At 52.4% G+C, this 20,841-nt stretch overlaps 1 protein-coding gene, 1 long non-coding RNA gene and 1 gene segment (V, D, J or C); all 3 read right to left on the bottom strand.

Moving 5' to 3' along the window:
- Positions 1-488: 488 nt before the first annotated feature.
- On the bottom strand, positions 489-2,662 carry LOC135282730 (Ig lambda chain V-1 region-like). The segment is given in 2 exon segments: positions 489-752; positions 2,338-2,662. Coding segments are annotated over 2 exon segments (348 nt in total).
- A 360-nt stretch (positions 2,663-3,022) lies between these two features.
- LOC135282863 (immunoglobulin kappa light chain-like) lies at positions 3,023-5,984 on the bottom strand. Its single transcript, XM_064393052.1, has 5 exons — positions 5,960-5,984; positions 5,173-5,317; positions 4,181-4,294; positions 3,675-3,986; positions 3,023-3,369 (listed from the first exon to the last, which is right to left on the bottom strand). The coding sequence occupies exons 1-5, from the start codon at positions 5,982-5,984 to the stop codon at positions 3,036-3,038; spliced, it is 930 nt and encodes a 309-aa protein (XP_064249122.1). The 3' UTR covers positions 3,023-3,035.
- A 9,152-nt stretch (positions 5,985-15,136) lies between these two features.
- On the bottom strand, positions 15,137-20,597 carry LOC135282587 (uncharacterized). Of its 3 annotated transcripts, XR_010348672.1 has the most exons (3): positions 20,026-20,597; positions 18,775-19,628; positions 15,137-17,856 (listed from the first exon to the last, which is right to left on the bottom strand). It is a non-coding gene; the product is annotated as an uncharacterized LOC135282587 (long non-coding RNA). The 3 variants fall into 3 exon arrangements; XR_010348671.1 differs by having other exon boundaries at positions 15,137-19,628; XR_010348673.1 differs by having other exon boundaries at positions 15,137-19,022.
- Positions 20,598-20,841: the final 244 nt, after the last annotated feature.

Here is a 20,841-nt window from a genome sequence, read left to right as displayed (position 1 = left end):
TGCCAGGAACCTTCTGCTGGTACCAGCCATAGCCATAGCTGCTGCTACCCCCAGAGCAGGAGATCCTGACAGTCTCTTCCATGCCGGTGGCAGCAAGGATGGTGGCTGAATTAGTGCTGCCTGGACCAGGGAACCTGGAGAGGGAGAGAAGAGAGGGGAGAAGAAGGGGGTCAGTCAGTGTCCCAGGAGCATAGGCCTGCCTAGACAAGATTACAAGGAATGCAACAGTGTTGGACAGAACAGACAGGGACATGGTCACAAGCACATTCCAGGAGCAGAGCCCAGCCCATGGCAAACGGCTGCACAGAAGCAGCTTTGGCATCTTAGGAGCACATGGTCATTAGTATCAAGAGGCTGTGGAGGACACAGCTACACCAAGAACTGCCAGGAGGGAGAAGAGCCAAAATCTTTCCTCTACATTTTGAGTCTCTGTCACTTTCTTTTACTCATGGTCACCACACACCATAGCTGCTGCCACTGCTGCTGTCATAGCTACCACAGTAATAGACAGCCTCGTCCTCGGCTTGGACCCCAGTGATGGTTAACGTGCCCGTGGAGCCGGACTTGGATCCGGAGAATCGCGAAGGGATGTCCGAGGGCCTCTTGTCACTGTAGTAGATCAGAGTGACAGGGGCATTGCTGGTGCCAGCTATAGCTGCTGCTGCTACCAGTGCAGGTGATCCTGACGGTGTCTCCGACCTTGGCCGATATCTCGGATGGCTGCTGAGTCAGCGCTGCCTGGACCAGGGAACCTGGAGAGGGAGAGAAGAGAGGGGAGAAGTCAGGGGTCAGTCAGTGTCCCAGGAGCACAGGCCTGCCTGGGCAGCAGGACAGGGTCCCTGTGCCCAAAGGCCCACTGCAGGCACAGCGAGTCTGGCCATGGCACCTGAGCTGTGGTGAGCACTGTGAGGAGAAGGGCCCAGGCCATGGTGCAATGCCACCAGCTCCATGTCCTCACAGTGATGGGGCTGTGCTGTGGGCCTTCACCCATTTTTAAGCTCCCACCTGCCCAGGCACAGGCTCTCCATGGATATGTGGCACCCAATGCTTCCTAGACCTCCTGTCCCACTGCTCCCTCCACCCACTGCAGGAATCTCTGTCCCACCAAAGGCAGCAAGATTGGCCTGGGGTGCCTGCTCCTTCCTCACCATGGCTGCTGAGCTCTCAGATCTGCTGGGGACCACCCTGACCCTGCTCCTGCCCAGCTGGACCATGGCCTTGCTGCACACATTCTGCTTCAACCGAGGCCGCCATCCTGGGCCTCTGAATTGCCACAAAAGAAGTGCAGAGAAGAGAAGTGCGCTTTGAAATGGAGTGGGAGCCACATCAAGATCAGGAGTTCTAGGCTCTACAACGCCAGGGAAAATCATGTCCGGCCGGGGCAGCCCCTGTGCCCCCTGCGCACAGCACGGGCCCGGCAGCCGCCAAAGGAGCCGCCGGGGCTGCTCTGAACCCCGCTGGCCCCCGGCCGGCCACAGCCCCTCCGCCTCCCGCCTGCCCCGTGAGCCTCCTGCCTGCGCAGCGGAGCCACACTGACACCGTGTGGGGACAAGAAGGGCCTCAGGGACGGCACTGCAGGAACTGAGAGCACAGGACTCTGCCCTCAGCCCTGCCGCGGCTTGCACCAAGTCCAGAGATTGCTCCAGCCCTGGGCACAACCATCAGGGTTTCTGCATGGCACCGTGCCCACGGCAGGCTGTGCTCACAGGGGAGAGCCTGTCACACAGACACAGGGTCCTTTGGCACAGTTGCTGCCACCAGAGATGAGTGTGCATCAGCCCTGAACTGGCAGGGGCCAGCACCACTGTGGATCTCCTTCTGCTATCGTAGTTCACAGTGACAGGGACTTCTCCTGGGACCAGACATTGCCACTGCTACTTGAAAGTCTCTTCCAGACTGGCTGATACCTCAGACAGCTCACTGAGAGATGCTGCCTGGACCAGTGTGTACCCCAGGACAGCTCTCTCTAAAACAAGACAGGGCTCCTGTGTCAAAAAGTCCTGAGGGAATGGAGGGATCAGTGTTTCAGACAAAGCCCAAGGCCTGAACTCAAGGTCAGGGTCCCATGAAGAGACCTGGCAGAGCAAGAGGAGGTGGCTGGCAGCAGAATGAGGTGGTGGGGCTGAGGACATGGCAATGCAAGGCACTGCAGAGCCCCAGGGCCTCTTCGTGCACTGCATGGGGCAAGCAGGAGGCATTTCAGAGCCAATGGTCATGGAGGGGGCAGATGAAGCTGCATCAAGCCCACAGGCCTGCTCAGCCCTGAGAGACAGGACAGAGAAACTCCATCTTTAACTCCTCTGTACCTAATTTCTACATCTCCCTTTATCACCATACCAACTGCCACTGCTGCTGTCACTGCTACCACAGTAATAGACAGCCTCGTCCTCGGCTTGGACCCCAGTGATGGTTAACGTGCCCGTGGAGCTGGAATAGGATCCGGAGAATCGCGAAGGAATGCCCGAGGGTCTCTGGTTACTGTTGTAGATCACAGTGACAGGGGCAGTGCCAGGGACCTTCTGCTGGTACCAGCCATAGTTGCCATAGCTAGCTCCAGAGCAGGTGATCCTGACGGTGTCTCCCACATTGGCTGACATCGAGGATGGCTGAGTCACTGCTGCTGCCTGGACCAGGGAACATGGAGAGGGAGAGAAGAGAGGGGAGGAGAGGGGGTCAGTCAGTGTCCCGGGAGAACAGACCTGCCTGGGGACCAAGGTTACAGGGAATGCCACAGTCAGAGGAGAATTAAGCCAGACACAGTCACGAGCATATTTGAGGAGTAGAGCCCAGGCCAAGGCATCTCAGCAGAGAGTCAGCTCTGGCAGATGCAGGTGGACATGGTTATCAGTAGCAAGAGGCAGTGAGGTGTGGAACACAGCTACACCATGAGTTTTGTAGAGGAGAGGACAATGATCCCCAGCCTTCTGTTCAATTGGACAAAAAATGGTATTCATAGCTATGGTCATGCAGAGGAGACATAACCTGTCCCAGCCCCACATCTACAACTCTGCTTGGCCATGAGAAGGACTGAAAATCTATGTTTTTAATTCTTTTGTCTTTATCACTTCACTAGCATCACTGCTGCTGTCCCTGCTACCACAGTAATAGACAGCCTCGTCCTCGGCTTGGACCCCAGTGATGGTTAACGTGGCCGTGGAGCCGGAGGCAGAGCCGGAGAATCGCGAAGGGATGTCCGAGGGTCTGTTGGTATCCTGGTAAATCACAGTGACAGGGCCAGTGCCAGGGACCTTCTGCTGGAACCAGGCAAAGTACTTTTTGGGGTTGCCTTCAGAGCAGTTGATATTAACAGTCTCTCTCTGGCTGATATCTCGGGTGTCTGAGTCAGTGCTGCAGCCTGGACCAGGGAACCTGGAGAGGGAGAAAAGAGAGGGGAGAAGAGGAGCTCAGTCAGCATCCCAGGTACACAGACATGCCTGGACAAGATCACATGGAATCAAACAGTCAGACATGGACATGGTCACAGACATTTGAAAAGCTGAGCCCAGGCAATTGCTGAATGGCTGCACAAGCAGCTTTGGCAGCACAGAAGGACATGACCATCCATACCAAGTGGCTGTGGGGACGTGGCTACACCATGAGCTGCCAGGAGGGAGAAGACCAAAATCTTTCCCCTGTTTTTTAAGTATCCGTCACTTTCTCTTACTCACTGTTACCTCACACCATAGTTGCTGCTGCTGCTGCCTTCATAGCTACCACAGAAATAGACAGCCTCGTCCTCGGCTTGGACCCCAGTGATGGTTAACGTGCCCGTGGTGCCGGACCTGGATCCGGAGAATCGCGAAGGGATGTCCGAGGGTCTGTTGCTATTCCCATAGATCACAGTGACAGGGGCAGTGCCAGGGATCTTCTGCTGGAACCAGGCATAGTCGCTGCTGCTGCTACCCCCAGTGCAGGTGATCCTGACTGTGTCTCTCACTCGGCTGACAGTGAGGATGGCTGAGTCATTGCTGCCTGGACCAGGGAACCTGGAGAGGGAGAGAAGAGAGGGGAGAAGTCAGGGGTCAGTCAGTGTCCCAGGAGCACAGGCCTGCCTGGGCAGGGGAACATGCCCCCTTCTGCCCTCCATTCCCAATGACTCTGGCCATGGCACCTGAGCTGAGGGTGAGCACTGCGAGGGGGAGTGGCCCAGGCTATGGTGCAATCCCACCAGTTCCGTCACCTCACACTGATGGTGCTGTGCCATGGTCCTTGTCCTGGAGAGCTGCTGTTGTCCAAGGCACCACAGAAATAGATAGCCTCATCCTCGGCTTGACCCCAGTGATGGTTAATATGCCTGTGGAGTCGGATATGGAACCAGAGAACTGTGAAGGGATGTCTGAGGGTCTCTTGTCATTAAGATAGATCACAGTGACAGGGGCAGTGCCAGGGACCTTCTGCTGGAACCAGCCATAGTTGTCGCTGCTCCCAGAGCAGGCGATCTGCCTGGTTTCACCCATGTTTAATTAGACTGAGTATGGCTGACTCAGTGCTCCTGCCTAGGCGAGGGAGCCTAGAGAGGGAAAGGGGTGATACTAGAAGGGTCAGTTATTTCTTCTCAGGAGCACAACCCTACCCAGGCAGTGTGACAGTCCCCTGTGCCAAATGGGTCTGGTGGACAGTGGAACAAACAGGCTCAAGACAGAGAGGAAGATTAGAGACCCATGGACCTGGAAGGAGAGCTGGCAGCAGCAGAGCAATAGAACATCACCCTCTGGGGGAAAGGGACCTGGTCGTGGCTGCAGAAACCTCTGGGGAAATCAGGGCCCAGCCTGGCCCAGGGCAATGCAGGAGAAGCAGCTTCAGCAGTAGAAACAGCATCTGCAGGAGGGAGCCGCCTGAAGCAGAAGGCAACAGGGCTGGAGATGAGGCAGTGGAATTCCTATTATGGGGACAGGGGAAAGAGTCCCCTCCTATGTCTTGCCGTGCACATTCATGTCCTTAGGCAGGGGACAGGAACCTGCCTCAACTCCACTATCACGGCTTTGTTTGTCCATGAGAAAAAATGGCTCAAAACCTTCCTCTCCTGACACTGGCTTCTGTGTCTCACTTCCCCATTACTCACTGGCTTCATCTCCCCCACCAGTACTGCTGCTGTCCCAGCTACCACAGTAATAGACAGCCTCGTCCTCGGCTTGGACCCCAGTGATGGTTAACGTGTTCGAGGAGCCAGACCCGGATCCGGAGAATCGCGAAGGGATGCCCGAGGGTCTGTTGTTATTGTTGTAGATCACAGTGACAGGGGCAGTGCCAGGGACTTTCTGCTGGAACCAGCCAGCATAAGCATAGCTGCTGCTAGCTCCAGAGCAGGTGATCCTGACTGTTATCCAAGGTGTCTCTCACTTGGCTGACATCTCAGGTGGCTGAGTCAGCGCTGCCTGGACCAGGGAACCTGGAAGAGGGAGAGAAGAGAGGGGAGAAGATGGGGGTCAGTCAGTGTCCCAGGAGCACAGGCCTGCCTGGGCAGCAGATGGGATCCCTGTGCCCAAAGGCCCCATCCTGGCTCAGCGAGTCTGGCCATGGCACCTGTGCTGTGGTGAGCACTACGAGGAGAAGAGGGGCCCAGGCCACAGTGTGATCCCATCAGCTCCGTGTCCTTACAGTGATGGGGTTGTGCTGTGGCACCCAACACCCTCTTCTGTGCCTGCCTACCCAACAGCAGCCCTCCATAGAAATGTGTCCCCCAACAGCTCCTGACAGCTTCTGTCCCACTGCTTCCTCTCTTTCTTGCCCACCAATGCAGCAAGATAACTCCAGGCCACCTGCTTCCTTGGGCACTCAGCTGGGGAAACAGGTCCTGCTCCAAGCACAAGTGTATCTCATAAGCTGGTGTATCTCAGGACCCACAGGTCTACAGTCAGCTGGATTGAAATGTGTGGGCAAAGGCCCCTCAGTCTTAGCAATGATCAGCTCTTCCAGCTACTCCCTTCCCATGCAGGGGCTTCTGCACAGGGCTCTGCACCTGCAGCTGCCCCAGCCAAACCCATGGCCCCCCACCAGGGCTGAGGTGCCACAACACCCTCAATGCAGGCACTGCCCCAGCACCAGTGACTCTCCCCTTTGTCAGCAGCACCACAGGGAACAGAAGGGCTCTGCATCCTGAAGCCCCTGGAGACTGGCCAGTCCCACACACCTGCACAGACCTCTCCACACCACCCTTCCCAGACCTGCCTCTGCCTTTCCATGCTGCTCCTTTGACCGTGGAGGCAGACAAGGCAAATTGCAAAGGGAAGCTCGAGGGTATGTTGCTGCTCTAGTGACAGGGGCACTGCCAGGGACCCTCTCCTGGACCAGCCAGCATAAGTCTAAATACCACTAAGCCCAGAGAGGCTGATCTTTGTGGTTTCTCTGAGGTTAGCTGACACCAAGGATGGCTGACATTGCAATACTGCCTGGACCAGGGGAGCTGGAGGAGGAGAAAGGGAAAAGTGAGGTTCGGTAAGGCAGGGAGATCTACCCTGATGCTTGATACTGGAACGTAGAGAATCCTCACAGAACTCTGCCATTGTAGATTTTGTATCACATCAACAATCCGCTGTACAACTGTAGCAGCGTCACTGCTGCCGTCATAGTTACCACAGTAATAGACAGCCTCATCCTTGGCTTGGACCCCAGTGATGGTTAACGTGTTCGAGGAACCAGATCCGGACCCGGAGAATAGTGAAGGGATGCCCGAGGGTCTCTTGTCATTCTGGTAGATCACAGTGACAGGGCCACTGCCAGGGACCTTCTGCTGGTACCAGCCATAGTTGTTGGTGCTAACCCCAGAGCAGGTGATCCTTACAGTCTCTGTTACATGTTTGCTGACATTGAGGATGTCTGAGTCACTGCTGCTGCCTGGACCAGGGAACCTGGAGAGGGACAGGGTGAGAGGGGAGAAGGATGGGGGTCAGTCAGTGTCCCAGGAGCACAGACCTGCCCAGGTAAGGTTATGGGGAATGCAACAGTCAAGGGAGAACAGACATGGAAAATGGCCACAGGCACAACTGGGGGAGCAGAGTTCAGCCCCAGGTATCCCAGCACACAGGCACCAAGAGGAGGACATGGTCATTAATAGCAGGTCAGAGAATAGTGGGAGACAAAGCCACACTATGGGTTTTGTAGGGACCAGAGCAATGATCCCCAGCCACAAAGTCACCCCCCAGTCTCTAGGACAAAAAATGGGCAAAATTCAGGGCCAGGGTAATGTGGAGGAGATAAAAACTTGCCCCGGTCCCACATCCACAACTCTGATTGGTCATGAGAATGACAGAAAATCTCAATTTCTTCTTTATCTGTACATCACTTGAAAATCTGTGTCACTATACCAGCACCACTGCTGTCCCTGCCACCACAGAAATAGACAGCCTCGTCCTCGGCTTGGACTCCAGTGATGGTTAATGTGCCCGTGGTCCAGGATGTGGATCCAGAGAATCAGGAAGAGATGCCTGAGGGTCTCTTGTCATTCCAGTGGATCACAGTGACAGGGCCAGTGCCAGGGACCTTCTGCTGGAACCAGCCATAGCCACTGTAGCTGCTCCCAGAGCAGGTGATTTTGATGGTCTCTCCCACAGTGGCTGACACTTGAGAGGCTGACTCAGTGATGCAGCCTGGACCAGGGAACGTGGAGAGGGAGAGGAGAGAGGGGAGGAGAGGGGGTGAGTCAGTGACCTGGGAGCACAGATCTCTCCAGGCAGTGGGACAATGATTGGATCCCCATGCTCCAAGTCCCCAGCTGGTCACACTGAATCTGGCCAGGATATCTGCACCAGGGATGAATAGCACTGCGAGGAGGGGGACAAGGTCAGCCAGGTGCCAGCTGCTGAGACATCACAGGATGGGGATGGATTCAGGATCCTTGCTGTCGTGGAGTCACAGTGGGATGTTGTCCAGGGTCAGGGGCTTCCCTGAGGCCAGAAGTGCTTGGAGGCTCCTGCACAGGCTGAAAATGAGCCCAGTGGGCCAGCACTGAGTACACACAGCCTTAGCCCAGCAGCTCCTCTTGAACACAATGGAGCATGATCAGCCCTGATCTGCCCTGGCAGCCTCATGCATGACCCCAGAGCTCCAGCACCCATGGGAAATATCTCTTCCTCACCTTTAAAGGCAAAGCTTTGGCCCAGCTCCCTGGCCCATGGCATGTCCACATCTCTTGGTGCTGGGGTCACAAGGCTGAGCTCTCTTGGGTGATGTTCAGAGACTCCTGGCACAGCTGGGCTGTGAGGCAGCTAGCAGGGCCCTGGACACCAGCTGAGGAGCACAGTGTACAGGGACAGGGCTGCAGGGAGTTCATCCCTTCCCCAAATGACAGGAGATGGGCAGAGGGATGGGACTGTAAGAGACTGCTGAGGCAGGAGGCTGTTGTATCACTTCCCCATTGTTCCATGTCACTGTGCAGCATCACTGCTGCTGTCACCACCACCACAGTAATAGACAGCCTCGTCCTCGGCTTGGACCCCAGTGATGGTTAACGTGGCCGTGGTGTCGGACCTGGATCCGGAGAATCGTGAAGGGATGCCCGAGGGTCTGCTGTTACTGTCGTAGATCACAGTGACAGGGGCAGTGCCAGGGACCTTCTGCTGATGCCAGCCAGCATAGCTCCAGCTGCTACTCCCAGAGCAGGTGATCCTGACAGTGTCTCTGATGATGGCTTACAGTGAGGATGGCTGCTGAGTCAGCGCTGCCTGGACCAGGGAACCTGGAGAGGGAGAGAAGAGAGGGGAGAAGACAGGGGTCAGTCAGTGTCCCAGGATCAGAGACCTCCCAATGGAAAATCATGTGTCCCCTTGTGTCCAGAAGCCTGCTCAGGAACAGTGAGTCTGGCCATGGCACCTGTGCTGTGGGCGAGCACTGCGAGGAGGAGAAGGGCCCCAGCCATGGTGCAATCCCACCAGCTCCATGTCCTTACAGTGATGGGGTTGTGCTGTGGGCCTTGACCCACTTTTATGCCCCTACTTGCCTAAGCACAGGTTCTCCATGGATATGTGACACCCAGTGTTCCCTGGAAGTTCTGTCCCAGTGCTATCCCCACATGCTGCAGGCACCTCTGGCCCACCAAAGATTGCTGTGGGGTGCCTGCTCCTTCCCCAGTATGGCTGATGCACTCTCAGATCTGCTGGGGACCACCCTGAGCCTGTTCCTGCCCAGCAGGACCATGGCCTCCATGCACTGGGAGTTCTGTGCACAGAGCAGGGGACAGCACCACCTGGCCATGGGGACACATCCACCTGCCCTGGATCACCCAAGGCTGGCTTGGTGCCTCCTGGTCCAAAGGGCACTGTGGTCCCTGGGTGCTGATCAACAGCTGGGAAAACCACATCCTGCTTCTACTGAGGGTGCCACCCTGGGTTTCTCTGAATTGCCACAAAAGATGTGCAGAACAGAGAAATGGGGCTTTAAATGGGAATGGGAACCAGACCAAGATCAGGAGCTTCCAGGCTCAACAACGCTAAGGAAAATCAAGCTCCCACTTCCTCCAAATTCAAAGTGAACTGAGGGTCTCCAACAGCTTTGCAGCAACTATGGGTAGAGCTAGTCTGGTGTTTGTACCCATCACGAGCACGTAGCACCTGCTCTCTTGTCCGGCCGGGGGCAGCCCCTGTGCCCCCTGCGCACAGCACGGCCCCGGCAGCCGCCAAAGGAGCCGCCGGGGCTGCTCTGAACCCCGCTGGCCCCCGGCCGGCCACAGCCCCTCCGCCTCCCGCCTGCCCCGTGAGCCTCCTGCCTGCGCAGCGGAGCCACACTGACACCGTGTGGGGACAAGAAGGGCCTCAGGGACAGCACTGCAGGAACTGAGAGCAGAGCCCGGCACAGACTCTGCCCTTGCTGCCTCTCACCCCTGCCGCGGCTTGCACCAGGTCCAGAGATTGCTCCAGCCCTGGGCACAACCATCAGGGTTTCTGCATGGCACCGTGCCCACGGCAGGCTGTGCTCACAGGGGAGAGCCTGTCACACAGACACAGGGTCCTTTGGCACAGTTGCTGCCACCAGAGATGAGTGTGCATCAGCCCTGAACTGGCAGGGACTGGCAGGGACCAGAATGTCCAGAGATCATGACAGGGATTGTCCCAGCTCCTCTGACCAACCATAGGACGGGACATTTTGAAGGCAGGAACTAGTAGCCCTACCATAGCTCTTCACTTCCAGGAGCCATGCCATTTCAATATCCTCCAGCACTCTGAGGCTCTCTTCAAGCTGTCATAGATCACAGGGGCACCATCAGAGGCCTTCTGCTGGGACCAGGCACAGCCACTGCTACCCCCAGAGCAGAAGGTCTTGATGGTTTCTCTCAGACTGGCTGACACTGAGGATGGCTGACTCACAGATACTGCCTGGGCAGGGACTGTGGAGAAGGACAAGAGAGGGGAGTAGAGGGGTTTTACCCAGTGTTCCAGGAACATGGTCATGTCCTGGGCAGGGGGATGGGGAATACCACACTCAAAGGAGAATGGCTGCAACCACAGTCATTAGTGAATCTGGGGAGCAGAGCCAAGCCAAATGTACCCCAAGACACCCCACCACAGAGGCACCACTGGCAATAGCAGGAGAATGTGGTCGTCAGTACCAAGAGGCAGTGGGATGGGGGAAAAAGCTACACCATGAGTATTGTACAGAACAGGACAATGATCCCCAGCCCCAAGTTTGTTTCCAGTGCACTAGGACACAAAATGGGGGACATTTGTGGCCATGGTCATGCAGAGGAGACAAAAACCTGCCCCAGCCTCAGGTTCATCACTCTGCTTTGCAATGAGAAGAACAGTAAAATGCCATTTTAATTTCCTCTGTACATCATTTGAAAATATGTCATTTTCATTACACCAACATAGCTGCTGTCAGTGCCACCACAGTAATAGACAGCCTCGTCCTCGGCTTGGACCCCAGTGATGGTTAACGTGCCCCCAGAGCCGGAGAATCGCGAAGGGATGTCCGAGGGTCTCTTGTCATTGTAGTAGATCACAGTGACAGGGCCAGTGCCAGGAACCTTCTGCTGGAACCAGCCATAGTAGCTGTTGCTGCTACCAGTGCAGGTGATCCTGACGGTGTCTCCGACTTTGGCTGATATCTCGGATGGCTGAGTCACCGCTGCCTGGACCAGGGAACCTGGAGAGGGAGAGAAGAGAGGGGAGAAGTCAGGGATCAGTCAGTGTCCCAGATGCACAAACCTGTGTGGCAGAAAGACAGGGTCGCTGTGCCCAAAGGCCCCAAAGATACCTTGGAGTGGCCTAGAGACACACACAGAACACAGGGCATGAGGGTGCCTCCAACGTGCTGACCAGCATTGCTGCCGTCATTGCTACCACAGAAATAGACAGCCTTGTTCTCAGCTTGGACCCCAGTGATGGTTAACGTGCCCGTGGAGCCGGATTTGGATCCGGAGAATCGCGAAGGGATGTCCGAGGGTCTTCTGTCATTCCAGTAGATCACAGTGACAGGGGCAGTGCCAGGGACCTTCTGCTGGAACCAGCCATAGCTGCCGCTGCCACCAGAGCAGGTGATCCCGATGGTGCCTCCCACGTTGGCTGATATTGAGGATGGCTGAGTCACTGTTGCTGCCTGGACCAGGGAACTTGGAGAGGGACAGGGTGAGAGGGGAGAAGGATGGGGGTCAGTCAGTGTTCCAGGAGCACAGGCTTGCCCAGATAAGGTTATGGGGAATTCAACAGTCAAGGGAGAACAGACATGGAAAATGGCACAACTGGGGGAGCAGAGTTCAGCCCCAGGTATCCCAGGACACAGGCACCAAGAGAAGGACATGGTCATTATTGTGAGTCTTAGTAGAGTTGGAGACAAAGACATTAGTTTTGTAGGAACCAGAACAATGATCCCCAGCCACAAAGGTACCTTCTACTCTTTAGGATGCAAAATGGGCAAAATGAAGAGCTATGGTAGTGCAGAGGAGAAAAAACCTGCCCCAGTCCCGCATCCACAATTCTGATTGGTCATAAGAATGACAGAAAATCTCAATTTCTACTTTCTCTGTACATCACTTGAAAATCTGTGTCACTATACCAGCACCACTGCTGTCCCTGCCACCACAGAAATAGACAGCCTCGTCCTCGGCTTGGACTCCAGTGATGGTTAACGTGCCCATGGTTCGGGATGTGGATCCAGAGAATCAGGAAGAGATGCCTGAGGGTCTCTTGTCATTACGGTAGATCACAGTGATGGGGCCACTGCCAGGGACCTTCTGCTGGAACCAGCCATAGTTGCTGTAGCTGCTCCCAGAGCAGGTGATTTTGATGGTCTCTCCCACAGTGGCTGACACTTGAGAGGCTGACTCAGTGATGCAGCCTGGACCAGGGAACGTGGAGAGGGAGAGGAGAGAGGGGAGGAGAGGGGGTGAGTCAGTGACCTGGGAGCACAGATCTCTCCAGACAATGGGACAGGGATATCACTGCTGTGCTCCAAGTCCCCAGCTGGTCACACTGAATCTGGCCAGGATATCTGCACCAGGGATGAATAGCACTGCGAGGAGGGGGACAAGGTCAGCCAGGTGCCGAGACATCACAGGATGGGGATGGGTTCAGGCTCCTTGCTGTTGTGGGATCACAGTGGGATGTTGTCCAGCGTCAGGGCTTCCCGTGAGGGCCAGAAGTGCTTGGAGGCTCCTGCACAGGCTGAAAATGAGCCCAGTGGGCCGGCACTGAGTACACACAGCCTTAGCCCAGCAGCTCCTCTTGAACACAACGGAGCATGACCAGCCCTGATCTGCCCTGGCAGCCTCATGCATGACCCCAGAGCTCCAGCACCCGTGGGAAATATCCCTTCCTAGGCTTTGAAGGCAAAGCTTTGGGCCAGCTCCCTGGCACTTGGTGCTGGGGCCACAAGGCTGAGCTCTCTTGGGTGATGTTCAGGGACTCAGCTGGGCTGCGAGGTAACCAGCAGGGCCCTTGGCACCAGCTGAGGAGCACAGGGAGACCTTGGCCCTGATGCAGTATGCAGGGACAAGGCTGCAGGGAGTTCATCCCTTCCCCAAATGGCAGGAGAAGGGCACAGTTATAAGACACTTCAGAGACAGCTGAGGTGGGAGGTTTTTGTATCACTTCCCCATTGTTCAGTGTTACTGGGCAGCATCACTGCTGCTGTCAACACCACCACAGAAATAGACAGCCTCGTCCTCGGCTTGGACCCCAGTGATGGTTAACGTGCCCGTGGTGCCGGACTTGGATCCGGAGAATCGCAAAGGGATGTCCGAGGGTCTTCTGTTATCCCAATAGATCACAGTGACAGGGGCAGTGCCAGGGACCTTCTGCTGGAACCAGCCATAGTTGCCGCTGCCACCAGAGGTGGTGATCTTGGCAGTGTCTCCTATATTGGCTGACACCAAGGATGATTCACTACTGCTGCCTGGACCAGGGAATGTGGAGAGGGAGAAAGCAGAGGACGATCAGCCAGTCTCCCAGGGGCACAGACCTTCCTGGACAAGTTTACAGGGAATGCAACAGTCAAGGACAGAATAGACAGGGACAAGATCACAGGCACATTTGAGGAGAAGACCCCAGCATATTGAAGAATGGTTGCACTGAAGAAGTTTTTGCAGTACAGGAGGAGATGGTCATCAGTATCAAGAGGCTGTGGGGAACACAGCTACACCAAGATCTTTGAAGGGAACAGGACAATGGGCCCCAGCTGCATAGTCGCTTCCTGATCTCTGTAACACCAAAGAGAGGACATTCCGTGCTGTGGCCACGCAGAAGGGACAGGAATATGCCTCATCTACACATACAGCCAGGACAGAGAAGGGCCATAATTTTTCCTCTGGTTTTCAAATATGTCTGACTTCCTGGTACTCATGGTCACCACACACCATAGCTACCACTGCTGCTGTCATAGCCACCACAGTAATAGACAGCCTCGTCCTCGGCTTGGACCCCAGTGATGGTTAACGTGTTTGTGGAGCCGGACAAGGATCCGGAGAATCACGAAGGGATGCCTGAGGGTCTCTTGTCATTAGCATAGATCACAGTGACAGGGGCAGTGCCAGGGACTTTCTGCTGGAACCAGCCAGCATAAGGATAGCTGCTGCTAAGCCCAGAGCAGGTGATCCTGACGGTGTCTCCCGTCTCTCTCACTTGGCTGACAGTGAGGATGCTGCTGAGTCAGCGCTGCCTGGACCAGGGAACCTGGAGAGGGAGAGAAGAGAGGGGAGAAGATGGGGGTCAGTCAGTGTCCCAGGAGCACAGACCTGCCTGGGCAGCAGGATGGGATCCCTGTGCCCAAAGGCCCAGTGCAGGCACAGCGAATGGCCATGGCACCTGAGCTGTAGTGAGCACTGCGAGGAGAGGAGGGGCCCAGGCCACAGTGTGATCCCATCAGCTCCGTGTCCTTACAGTGATGGGGTTGTGCTGTGGCACCCAACACCCTCTTCTGTGCCTGCCTACCCAACAGCAGCCCTCCATAGAAATGTGTCCCCCAACAGCTCCTGACAGCTTCTGTCCTGCTGCTTCCTCTCTTTCTTGCCCACCAATGCAGCAAGATAACTTCAGGCCACCTGCTTCCCTGGGCACTCAGCTGGGGAAAACAGGTCCTGCTGCATGCCAGGACACCAGAAGCCAGTGTGCTTCAGGACCCACAGGACTATGTCAGCTGGATTGAGGTGTGTGGGCAAAGGCCCCTCAACCTCAGCCAAGTTCCATGTCAAGGGATGGCAGGAACATTTTCTACCGTGCCTTGCCAATGCATCCTCCGCTGCCACCTTTACCACGCCTGTGACCCTGGTGTCACCCACCCACTGTGCATCCCCTGGGGTAGCTCAGCCCTTCCAGCCACTCTCTTCTCATGTGGGAGCTTCTGCACAGGGCTCTGCACCTGCAGCTGCCCCAGCCAAACCCATGGCCCCCCACCAGGGCTGAGGTGCCACAACTCCCTCAATGCAGGCACTGCCCCAGCACCAGTGACTCTCCCCCTTGACTCTCCCCTGTCAGGGAACAGAAGGGCTCTGCACCCTGAAGCCCCTGGAGCACAAGGGCAGGTGCCCAGCCTGGCCAGCCCCACACACATGTTTAATGATATCCTTGTGCGTGAAGTAACTAGAATATCAGAACATGCTCCAAGCCCTCCTTTGAGGTCAGCTGTGTTGCATTGAGCTCAGCTAAAGTCACAATGCTTTTGATTTGCTGTTGGTCATACTTGACATACTCTGGAGTTTTGGCCTGATCAGAATGACTACCACAGCCTTGGTTGTCCCACAGTTGCTTCTAGCTCTCTAAGGCTGCAATTTCAACGCTCTCCCTCTAAAGACCATATAACACAGAAAAGGTGGGAAGAGGACTTGTAAAATGCTGACTAAATTTCTGCTCCCCCTGCAAAGTCTAAGTGCCAGACTAAACTGTGTTTTTCCTGTCTATATGCAGAGCCTCATTTCTCTTGGTTTTGTCCCATTCATCTCCCCCATAGATTTGACTTTGTGTATGCTTGCCTAAACTGCATAAAATAAAAAAATTAAATAAAAATATAGATGAAAGTATGTCTACAGAGGTGTTGAAGATAAAAACCACTAAAAAAATAAATGGTGGAGTATTCTGCTGCAAAAGATCTGTAGAATGCTATTGCTATCAGAAATGATATAAATAAGTAGTACCAGTCATCAGATAAAATCCACTTGCATTGTTTTAGTTGTTCTTTCCCAGAAGTCATCAAGTGAAATAGTGGTTGCATCAGCAGATTGTCTTGGAAATCTTGTTTTTCCAAAAGCTTGAGAGCTTTAGCCTTAGCAGTTTATCCAACTGAAAATCTGTCTCCCCTTTGCTGCCATCTTATGGCAACTTGCTGCAGCAGACTGCTGCAGCAGGGTGAGGATGCAGTGTGAAATGCTGTCTTCAGAGGGTAGCAGAGGTTGCTTCTCTTTTCAGTGTTAAACAGATTCTTCACCCCTTTTCAGCACTTCATAATAATTTTCCCTAGGGAAGGCCATCAGCTTGGTCTATCATATCATTCCCGCTGAGACATATTCCAGCACTTCATGCGTTTGCGCCATGGCTCATGAGGTCAAGATGCTGCTGGCTTGGTCTTGCTTTTTTTTCCAACTTGGTATTAATTCCTTAGCAGGTGATACCACTGTGTGAAATAGTAATTGAAAGAAGTCATAAGAACCAATGTGATTTGGACAACTTTGTGGGACTTCCTGGCCCTTTTCTCTGCTAGAGAAACAGAATGTGTTCAGAAGTGCATTGCGATCTTTGTCCATTCAATGCAACAGAAACTACATCCTCCTTCCTTGGTTGTGCTGTTCAACCAGTGTCTGTACATGTTAAATACTTAAAAATTAGTGTTCCAAAATATTGCCTCTTCTTATGTCTTTCTTTGAACTACAAAGCAGCTGTACCAAAATGTAAGTTTGAAGAATGCCACAGAGCAGAGAAGAACTTGAATATGTATAAAAAAGGCAAGCAAGTAGGGGCAAACAGAAAATCTATTTCATTTTAATATAAGACAAGAGCATGCTTCTATCAATGATTAACAGAAAGATCAGACCCTTTGAAAAAGTGGATCAAGCAGGGGAAAGAATGCAAATGATTGCTTCATGTTGGGAAGATATAATGAGAAATGTCAAAATCTGTGCTTCCTGATAATACTTCTGTGTGGTTTAAGTGATGTCCATCCCTCTTGCAAAAAGCCTGGTGATTCTGTGGGTGTCTGACATCTCCTTTTTATTTGTCAGCTGAAAGACTGGGCTGGTTGATGTGTGTTTGGCAGCAGATTTAATGAGAGCACCTGATGGAGAAGTAGCTCTGCTTATCTGCACTGAGGTCAATGCTGGGGATAATTGGATGGGTTCTGTACTGCCTGATCTCTGTAGTTTACAAGAATATTAATGCTAGTGAAAAATGGTAGCAGTTGACATGTAATGAGGAACAGATATAGAATTTAGTTGTAGCAATTTGGAAACAGCTATCTGTGGCAGAAAGGGAAGGTTCTAACTGCCAGCTTGGCTGAATTTTAACTTGAGCCACTGGCCTTGAAAGAGCCCACTATAGCTTCACTAGAATGCTACATGGAGAACTGGATAAAAATCCTTCCTGTCAGGGGCTGGAGTGCTGAAATGCAGACCTCTGAGCTGAGGCCGCCACTGAACAGTTGATGAGTTGGCCTCATCAGTTGTGTTTTCTGCATTCTCAGAATCTCTCTCATTGCAGTGGCAATTCTTTATCTTCAGGGTTGTAAAACTTTCTAACAAACTAAAGTGGGAGTCAATTTCTGAATATAAAGAACTAAAGCACAGCAAATCCTAAACATGAGTCTTTGTTCTGATATTCTTTTAAAAAGCAAATGCTTTCTTTATTTCTCTCATCATTTAGCTGGACAGGTTTGAGCTGTAGGATTTGTTCTGTCTTGTGCTAGTCACTTAACTGCAAACACAGTTGATCCTTTTACCTAGCACTATAATGTGATATTTGTTCTTCAGTTCAATTCTAGTCAAGGAGGGGTGGGGGAGGAGGTGAAAAGGAATTTTCTAACTCAGCAAGTTCCACAAAAGAAGGAGTTCAGCAAATTATCAGTGCTTTAATAACAGCCCTCTGCATTTCTTTACAACCCGAGGCAAACAACTAACTATATGCAGAGAGGGGAAATGCCAACTTCAAAACCTGCAGAGAATGATGGGAAAGTACTTAGTTCTTCATTTTTGATCCGTGTCTAATTAAACAGACAGCTCTATCTAATATTTTTGGTCAATTAAGGTCTGACTTGTAACAACATGCACATTGTCTACACGATGTTTTCCATTTTGAGGCAGTTGTGTGGCCACAGATTTTTCTTAGAAATCATGGTTTTGGTAGAGTAGATGCATATATCTTAAGCAGGAATTCTCAAGATGCCTTTAGATTGAAGCATGTTTGTTGCTGTGGGCTGCTGTTTCAGCTATGGTAAAAAACCAGAAACCTGCAGAGTAGAGAAAATGAAATTAATTCTGGCTGAAATCTTGCCTCATAGAAGCTTTTCTATTAAGTATTTCAATTAAGGAGATCGAAGACCACAGACTATAGTTGCAAATAGAATGGGAGGCAAGTGTTAAGTTTTCCATGGATGAGGTGACAATCTGTTTCTACTGGTAATAGTTGAAATGAAGGCTAGCACCTGATTTCTTGCCAATGTGATAGAAGCTTCCAGTAAAACCCAGCTCTCATTTATCCCGTGTGTATTCCATCTCTCTGCATGCACCTCCAGAGTAAGGCAGACTAATAGGAATCCAGGTCAGTTGGAATCCTATATCTGTTGCCTGCATTTTGTTCCTGTTCTGCCCAAAATCTGTTTGGATTTTAAACTTCTCAGAGCAAAAAGACAACATCTGTAATTCCAAAAACTTATGACCATGGCCTCACCTGGAGCCTTTAATGTACCTATTGATGTGAATAGTACCTGTTTTACACAGATATGAAATAGCACCATTTGAAGAAGTGGGACAGGGTTGCTCATAAGTCACAAGTGTGACATATTTGCTTAAACACTGAAAAAAAGGTGGCATCATTGACATTATCCTATGCATAAAATGCATCCCTCAGGTATGTCAGATGACACTCGATGGTGTATCCACATCTTCAAACAGAATAATGTAGATTATCTGCAAACTACAGTTACAGACCTGCTTGGTAATAAAAACTGCACTGTCTGAGGAAATAAACATGTTCATACTTGGATGAACAGGGTCCTAATTTATCTAAATCACCGATGCTTTAAAAATACACATTCAAATTAAAAGTTCCAATCCTCTGTAGTAGCAAATGCATACCAAAAAGTATGAGTAATCAAATGTGAAATGCCTTTTCTGATGTCTTTTTGTCTGTTTAACTACAAGCTCACCTCTAGTAACATCTTAGCCGGTGTAGCAGCCAGGAGCTGCCAGCAGAGGTTACCACAGCCTTTGGAGAAAGGCCGGTCCCTCTCCATGGAACTGGGCTGGCACATGGCCCCTGGAGCTGGATTCCCTTCAGTGAAAGGCAGGGGAACCTATGACTGCAGGACACGAGTCATTGCATTGCTCCAGGAAAAAACAGGGAGTGTGTGTCTGGAATTCCTCCTGCACGGTTGGCCTGGCTACCTAAAATAACCTACAAAATAAACTTCTCTGTGAGGACTGCCTGGGTTTTAAACCTCTTGGGTGATCCTGTGTGCTAATGTGGGAAAAGAGACATGACAGAGGGCTAGCCTCATTGAAAACTGAGTAGTAATAATAATAATAATAATAATAATAATAATAATAATAATCTCGGCGCAAGTGAGGCCGTATCTGGAGGGACCAGAGGAGGCCACAAAGATAAAGAGAAGTCTGAAGCAACTTCCTTATGAGGAGACACTAAGGGAGCTGGTCCTGTTTAGTCTACTGAAGACTGAGAGGCGATCTCATTGATGCATAAATGTCTCCAAGGGATGTCAGAGGATGGTGCCAGGCTCTTTTCAGTGGTGCACAATAATAGGAAAAGAAAGAGAGGCCGTAAAATGAAACACAAGAGGTTCCATCTCAACATGAGGAAGGAGTTTTTTCCATGGAAAGTGGCAGAGCACTGGAACAGCTGCCCAGGGAGGGCCTGGAGTCTGCCTCTCTGGAGACATTCCAAACCCATGTGGACGCCTTCTTGTGTCACCTGCTCCAGGTGACCCTGCCTGGGCAGGGGGTTGGATTGGGTGATCTCTTCCCAACCTATTATTCAGTGATTCTGTGAACAATAATAATAGCAATAATTATTATTATAATACCCCTGACCCTCACAGTTGGGGTAGGAATTGGATAGATTTGCCCAGCAGCTGCTGTCTGGGCTGCGATGGTAGCTCTCCTCACACCTGATGGGGCACTGCAGTGCACTCTGAGGGTACTGGGGGCCCTTCCTGCCTTTCTTCCCCTCACACACCGCTGGTCCCATTTCCCACCTTTTTGTGCCTCATGCAACCCCAGCTCCCGTTTCCCGCCTTTTCCCCCTCACACATTCCCAGGTCCATTTCCCGCCTTTTTCCCTCACGCACCCCTGGCTCCATTTCCTGCCTTTTCCCCCTCATTCACCCCTGGCTCCATTTCCCACTTTTTCCCCTCACGCACCCACAGCCCCCATGACCCACCTGGTGTGACGAACTCGTCGTGGGATGAGGCTGTCGGACAGGATGCGGTGTGTCACCCTCACAGAGGTGTCCTGTGGCTCGCGGAGCTCCATGACCATGCCCGGACTGTGGCCAGGGACTGAAGCGGCTCATGGCCCACCAAGGAGCGCCGAGGTGAGGCTGAGGGAGGCAGCAGCCTCCTGTCCTTCTCCCTGTCCCAGCTGTAGCTTTGCTTACACTTCCCCTCACTGCCTGCAGCCCAACAAGCTTGCTGCAGGTTCATGTTTGGTTTAAAGACTGTATTTTAACGTGTATTTAAGTGCTAACCTCCATGTGAGGCTCAGAACCTGCCCTGCCCTGTGGGACTGGCCCAGCCTCTCAGCTTGACTTTACTTTTCCCAGCCCTCATTGATGTAAATTTGCTTTTAAACCTCCTGCCACCCCTAAACCTGCTTTCATTTTTCTCCACTCAGTTCATCGAATGCTTTAGTTCCTCTTTTTCTTTTCTACTTTCCTCAGGCCCTTCTGTCTGTTCTCCCTTCCCCTGCTTTCCCTGAGCTCTGTCTCAGCTGTAGTTACTGAAGGCTGAAACAGGATGGTGGGAATTCTCCCTCCTAGAGATAATGTTGTTTTTTAAAGAAAAGCACTCCTCCTTGCTTTTGATAAAAGAGGGCATCTCTCCTTTTTTTCCCCCTCCTCAATTTCTCTTCACGTCCACATGGATCTGGTGCTACCTGTGGCTTTCCATTGTCTCAGTCCACCTTTACTTTGTATATTTTTGCATAATTTCATACTGTCATGGTTGCAATCTGTGTTAAAGGCACACTCACCCAAACT

Source organism: Passer domesticus, chromosome 17 (assembly GCF_036417665.1).
Source record: "Passer domesticus isolate bPasDom1 chromosome 17, bPasDom1.hap1, whole genome shotgun sequence".
Lineage (NCBI taxonomy): Eukaryota > Metazoa > Chordata > Aves > Passeriformes > Passeridae > Passer > Passer domesticus.
Note: the sequence above shows the minus strand (reverse complement) of the source record. Positions and strands in the feature narration are given on the sequence as shown.

Coding starts and splice junctions, on each gene's coding strand:
- LOC135282863 (XM_064393052.1), bottom strand. CDS start 5,984: ATGGGTTTGGCTGGGGCAGCTGCAG. Junction 3,987..4,180: donor CACAGCACCATCAGTGTGAG/GTGACGGAACTG, acceptor CTCCCTCTCCAG/GTTCCCTGGTCCAGGCAGCA. Junction 3,370..3,674: donor AGCAGCAACTATGGTGTGAG/GTAACAGTGAGT, acceptor CTCCCTCTCCAG/GTTCCCTGGTCCAGGCTGCA.